This window comes from Lottia gigantea (genome assembly GCF_000327385.1).
Source record: "Lottia gigantea unplaced genomic scaffold LOTGIsca_57, whole genome shotgun sequence".
Classification (NCBI taxonomy): domain Eukaryota; kingdom Metazoa; phylum Mollusca; class Gastropoda; family Lottiidae; genus Lottia; species Lottia gigantea.
This window is the reverse complement of record NW_008709945.1, coordinates 780,307-787,487: the sequence shown is the minus strand read 5'-3', so window position 1 is coordinate 787,487 and position 7,181 is coordinate 780,307. Positions and strand designations below refer to the sequence as shown.

At 31.7% G+C, this 7,181-nt stretch overlaps 1 protein-coding gene across 1 annotated transcript; it reads right to left on the bottom strand.

Annotated features, from left to right (window-relative positions):
* Positions 1-1,322: 1,322 nt before the first annotated feature.
* LOTGIDRAFT_127244 (hypothetical protein) lies at positions 1,323-3,395 on the bottom strand (the record flags this gene model as incomplete). The annotated part of the gene is made up of 6 exons (XM_009063355.1): positions 1,323-1,517; positions 1,805-1,876; positions 2,118-2,342; positions 2,578-2,764; positions 3,040-3,119; positions 3,288-3,395. 6 exons carry the CDS (start codon positions 3,393-3,395, stop codon positions 1,323-1,325), a joined length of 867 nt encoding a protein of 288 aa, XP_009061603.1.
* Positions 3,396-7,181: the final 3,786 nt, after the last annotated feature.

Here is a 7,181-nt window from a genome sequence, read left to right as displayed (position 1 = left end):
ATGACGATTTCACTAAATTCACCTATTAACTGACAATGTACAGTCTGTCTAGAGTGTTTTACATCATCAACATGCTGTTTGTAACAAAAGCTTGCTATCTTTTTATTTTACATATCAAGATAAGAAAAAAATCCTTGAAAAAAAAAACTTACTATGAAAACTGTTAATAATATGTGAGAGTTTTGATCGTGGGGTACTAGGTGTTGTTGAACTGCCTGAACCTGGTGGGGTATCTATTAATATCTCTTTGTGGTCTACAAATAATAAGAAAGTTTTCAGACAAGAAATACAAGCTAGACCTGCAGCTTTACATCAATAAACTTCTTGAATTTTGTTCTTTTGAAGCCATTAGATCTTGATATCTTAGTTTTATATTTCAACAACAAAATCAGTGAAATATCAGTCAGTATATGATCATCTCTGCAAATCAAATTTGAAAGGATGTGTTCCATTGGTATGTAATAATTCAAAAGCCTTATGTTTATAAATATCTAGAAACTACGACTTCAGTCACCGTGACACTCTGGGCAGTTTGAATTCTATCTTAAGGTATTTCAGTAACTTCTCAACTCTTATGACCTCATGGGTAGTAAGAGAGTTAAGTCATATATTGGAAATCTGTGATATTATTAATTACCACCAAGGTAAGGTCATGAGGTAATAAGGTTTAGCAATAAAACAGAAGACCACTACTTACCATCACTTTCATCAAAACTAATAGTCATTTTATCACTGACTATACCAGACGTTGTATTAGAACTGACGTCACTGACAACAGAGTACCGCTGATTACCTCCTCCACTAGATCCTGATTTACTTGGTGATAGTTTGACGGGACGATGTTGGATCCAGTTACCATTAGTAACTAGGTCTCTAGCATCACTATATATATACGACTCACGATATCGCCTTTTATCTGTAATAAAATGGAATGATAATTATGTTAATGTTCGGGGTTGAAAGCTGACAAACTGGACTCAAGGAAGCTCTGTCAATCGCAACAATCCAACTCACTATAGACTAAGCTATTCCACTGCTGACTCTGTAGGACTATATAACCTTTTAGGCTGATCCTCAATGAATTGCATGGTTTCATAGCTATATTGGCAAGAAATATATATAATCAAGTTATACACTATCAAACTTACTGCCATCTGAACTTTGTGAAATGACTAAATGATCTATCTGGCATGAAAGTATAATTTCATATATCTCTAGAGCAAAAACTTCATGATGATTTTGAATATTCACTAAAAAGGGCATAAATATTGGGGCTGGTTTTAATTCACCTCAGACAACAATCAATAGAGAAGATATCAGGACTAGTTAGAAAACCAAACCCTACCTTCAGCATCAAGATGTCGTATTTCTCTCAGTTTAGGTTCTATTTCCAGTTGAAACATGTGAGTGGCGCGACAGATTGTCAAGAGGTATTTAGATGTAACATCACTATCAGTATAATAGGTAAACTTTCTTCCATCAGGACAACCTTCAGATCGTATCTCAAACTTCTTTTTCTGTGTTAGAAGTAAAGAAATTGTGAACAATTGAACTGTTTAATTTTCATTAAATGGATAGTTAAGCTGCTCTTATACAATCGTATGAGTTGTCTTTCTAAGATATTGAATATCGGATCCGAAATTGCAAAGGTGCAAATCAACACTATCAGAGTCCACCTGACACATAAAAAGTTTAGAAATGCTTGTTGCAATCGCTTTTACGTGTTTAGGATGCAATAATTATACATGAGTGATTTAAATATCTTCAGGAAAATAGAATGTACACTAATACTAATATTACTTACATCAAAATAAAGTCTTCCAATGTCAAGCCACAGAAATGTTGAGATTAAATTTTTAAAACCATTTGTTTCTTCCTGTAAGATAATCAAGACAAAATTATGCATTGATATTTTGGCTATAACTCACAGAACAAGATTTCTTCAATGAAAAGATAATGCGAAAAAGCCATATTAGGTCTAGGTTATACACTTCTAGTTCACTGTATATGTTGAAGGATAAGGGGGAATGGAAGAAACTCGGGTGATGGTCAACCTTACCCTTAGCTATACTGTATTAAATAGCTATTAAAATACAAAAAACAACTTCCAAACCTACCTCATAAACTTCAATTCCTCTGGGACAAATTCCTAACCATGTGTTTAAAACTTTATCTGTTTTTTTCTTACGGACTCGATAAAAATGAAGATTATGAGCTGAGGGTGATATTGATGCTTCTTTTATATATTTTAATTCTGCGTCAGGTCGTGTCAAATTTCGATTTTCTTGATGAATTTTGGGTGCATTTTGTAATATATAGTCCATTCCTCTTTTAGCAACAATCTAAAACACAAACAATACAATTATGTTGTTAAATTTATTTGTCTGAATTCAATAAAATATTTCATCAAATTATTTGATAATTGCTAATTGACAAATGCCAAATTTTACAAAGTTATACTTTGCTTCAAAAATGTCAATAAAAAAATCCATTAATCAATAAATAATTTATTGAATCCTATACTTATGTATCAAAAATATCATGCCTGACAAAGAATAAAGATCAGCATTGTCTTACCCAGGCAGGGAAATATACTCTGGGATCAAAATAGCCATCCTGGTGTTTATCTGGTGTATAGGAACCGAAATCTGCCTGCAGAGCATTACCAACCATCTGAAAACATTTCTCTTCACTTGTTATATTATTATATTGTAACACATTCTCTTTTAGTTGTAGATAGAATAGATGACGTGTCACTTTTTCTCTGTAAAATACAACATATTTTCAATAAATATACTTCATTTATATGATATACATCAATGACACACATCACAAAGGCAAAGACAAAATAACAATCATAATCATCAGACTTTTATTAACAAGAAAAGAAAAGTATGATGTAAGATAGTCAAAGCATGAGAGCCAATAGTTGACACACTGCAGTATATTCCATTTTAACGCAGATCTCTTACATATTCATAGGTCCTATTTAATATTCATGATATTGGATTAAGAAAAATACCATAATCTAATACCTACCTCAAGAGAACAACCTGATCAACATAAAATTGTACACGAAACCAAACTTTTACTATTGCTTCATTTTGACTATCATAACCCTGGAAAAAAAATTTGAATAAAAAAGATGGCAAAAATTCATAATGCATAATGACAAAATATTTCATCATTTATTGCTGTTTATAAATTTAAAATTCTCACCTCAAAATGTAATAAGAAATCTGATGCATTACATAAAAAAAATTCTAATTCAAATATATCTAACTTACCTCCCCTTGGCCGTTTTTCCACTTTTTCGGAACTTGTTTGTGAATTTTTTCATCGAGTGCAACAAATTGATACTCATTTTCTGTAATATAAAAATCAATGAAATTCATCAAAATAAACCAAGCTACACATGATATGCCCTTTTAAAAGCATGTGTCTGATATTCCGTAGCTCATTTTTCATAAATGAAGGATTTCCGTCAGATACCTGTAAAAGATACCTGTCAATTTTCATGAGGATATAAATGAATCGACTCATTTAGCTACGCCAATATTGTGATGATATAATCCAAAGCTGCTTATGCCATTTTCTGAAAATCAATTATGGCAATTAGTCCACTTTTAAATGTTTGCAATTCCTTAAATTTTGGTAGATTCTCCGAAATATAACAAATCGGGATCAATGAATACCAGAATAAGTGGTATAGGGGGTATATTACGTACCTTTCTTAAAAGCAAGACCGAAATATTCAACTTCTCGTAAACTTAAATTCCCAGCTACTTGATTAAATACTTCTTGAAATTTAGATTTAATCTGAAAATATATGACAGATAGAATGGGTATATTTTTCATTCCTTACTCTTAAAAGAAAAAGTAATTTTTCTGACCCTTGCGACAATGTGCACAACCAAAAAATCCAATGTGTTTCAGATTTTATCAGTAATATTGTTTTAGAAAAAACAGAACATGGAAATTCTGACTTATAACAATGTTATGTTAATGTTCTATCATCTGATAATGCAACAAAACAAACTAGTAATTGAATTAGATATGGAGAATTAAAGAGATATTTTTTGTTATCGAAGGGAGATAACTCATCTGTAAGGAATGTTAAGAATTCACAAATAAAATATTGATGGAACTCTATCATGATTCATTCAGTCTCACATTTGGTATATTTTACAACAAAACAAAGATAAGAATAGAAAATAATTAATTTCATAGAGAAGAATAACTAATCAATATTCCAACAATCAAAAATAACTTCTGACATTCTTTAGATATCATCAACATTCACTAATTGCTTTTTCATTGTACTATCTGTTTAGAAATCTAAGAAAAAATCCTAGAGGTATTTGATGTATCTCTGCCAAATTGACAACATATTAACCATGTATTTGTTTACAACACTGTAGCATATTTGTCTTGCATAAATGTTATTAATGTGAATGTTATTAAACTACAGAGGCATTTACTGTATTTGAATCATTTTTGATATTTTTTCCCCAGTAAATGTGGAGCACTTTTTCTAAATGCAAGACAGCATAGAAATTCCACATTTAATTATCAATAAGCCATTATGTGCAAAGTGCATGCATCTTAATTTTCCAAGATGTGTAGGCCCTGCCGAGTACAGACAGGCCAAGTGGTAATTACTCCTTCTCAGAAGGAAACTTCCCACTTCCCAAATAACCAGTAATACAGTAATACTTACATCAACATGGACAATTGTATCTTCTCCCGTCAATAAAATAACTTGAACAACTTTTCGCTTTTTACCACTGGTTGTAACTTGTGTTGACGAGTTAGATTTAAACATATTTTAATACAAACAACAGCGATAAGAAATCTCACTCCTAGGCTGTTACTTTTAACCCCCTACATTGCAACCCACTTTTGTTTATTTTCGCTTTACGTTTCCATACCATTCTGAAAGATAAGAATTCAAACATTTAAATGATTTATCACAATTTAAATAGTAACACATCATGATGGCTCTACTGGCATGGATTAAAGGGATTGCAAAGGGGTTCTATTTCCAATCAGGCATCTGTGCTTCCTGTAATTCCACTTAAACTAAGTGTTAAATGAGATCACTAATCAAAAGAATCACAGACATATGACTGAAAATTAAAATTCCACATAATACAAGAAATGAACTTTATATTATGTAATGCATTCTTGGTATGGCAAGCCCATTGGGACAAGCATTAGTTTTAATCATCTGTAAAGGAATGTGTGACATGAAGAAGAGCATCAACACTGAAAAAGTGATGTTTGCAAATACAGTGTATCCTGCTCACGCGACCACCTTTATTAAGCAATCACCTTCAATATGCGACCACAATAAAATGTAATTAACGACTGATAAGCGACCACCTTCATTACGCGACCAGCGACCAAGTATTTACACTCCCATGTAATCATATTGAGTCAATTAAGCGACCATGACAATTATTAACTCCCTCAATTTAACATCCCGTTGTTTAATTTTATAGCTTGTTAATGATTAATGTCAGTCTATTATGGATATAAAAAGGCAGCTAAGCAAGAGCCATTCATTTTCAAAATGTCGAAGCCTACACGTAAAGTTTTAACATTAAATGAAAAGGTCAAGGTGTTGGTAAGACCCAAATTCAGGGAATTCTGAAGCGTAAAGCAGAAATTATGGAGGATTTTGAAAGCAATGTTTCTCCCGATCGGAAACGTGTGAAGCGGTTCACCGGCAATGAAGAAATCAACAAAATAACTTGGGAGTTTCTTAAAGATTTACTTAAAGAAAGTAAATGGACCATTGTTAAAGGCCAAGGCTAATTATGGATTTAAAAGATATGACAGTTAATAATAAAAAATGTAAAATATTTCTATAATGTTATATTGTTATTTTGTATTGTCTAATATCTAGAATAAAATAAAGGAAATTAATGAAACTGTTTCAGCCTACTCAATTCTCTCATAAGAGACCACCTCCAGTAAGAGACCATTTTTGAATTTTTCCCTGCGTGGTCTCTTAATACAGTTTTTACTGTATTTTATGAGAAATACCATTCATAACAGTCAATTTCATATTAAATCTGAGATTAATCAAAGGGAATATCTAATTGGCAAAATATTCAACAACAGTAAACAGACAATACAATACAGTGGAAGCTTCTGATAAATAGCTAGCGAAAGACATGCAGTTAGCCTAATTAATAGCTCTTTCGAAAAACAGAAAAAAAATCAAATCTTATATTATTATAGATATCATGGCAAAGCAACATAAATTCTTCTTACAATCATTAAAGACTACAATCCTAAAGCTAACCTACATGTATTGAAAGTCAATATGATTCAGTACTGTGCTAGAGTAGGTAGACCTAATTGGTTGTTTGTTAATGAAACTCATCTCATAAACATTCACAAGGATGACACAAATTGATCATAATCCAATTAAAATACTGTATCGTCTTGTTAATTAGACTCTTGATGTATCAGTTAATGAGAGCAATTAGTCAGCCATTGTAATAATTTGTTGCAAAAACTACACAAATCTGATGTGCAGTCAAGCGAAAGATAACAAAATCTTGGATAATTCATTTTGCCCTTCCCTCACCATCAACAAAAATGACCAATTTTTTTCAAAGTTTGTGAAAACAACAGAAATGTCAGAGGCACCAACCTTTCTAGAAACCATTCAGAAGTAAATCCTTAAAACTGCTACACATTCCATTATGCTTATTTTTGAGTAATTTTTAGTTGAAAAGGAGAAATTCTTCACATTCCTTCTTTCTTTTGTAGATTATTGGCAGCCTTCATTGAGAATAGTCTCCAACACAAATTGGCCCGGTTCGACCTACATTTCATAATAAGTTCAAAAATGATTTTATTCATTCTTATTTGAAAATATTACCTTACAATTTAATATTTAGTTGCAATTTAGCCATTTAAGTAATTTTCTCTATTTGTATGGAATTGTTTTTATTTTCAAGATTTTAGTTTAGAGATCAAAAATATTTAGTTTTGATTTTCAAGCCGCGTCGTTGATTCAGATTAATGAAATTACGTCTGGTTAATCGAAGTAGCTAACTGCGGGAATTATTGAGCTGATATTGCGCTCACGACTGACATAGTTACATAGCGAACACGTGAATTGCAGAGTGTCAGCTTTATTGGAGTTCAGAGGGTGAGCTCCA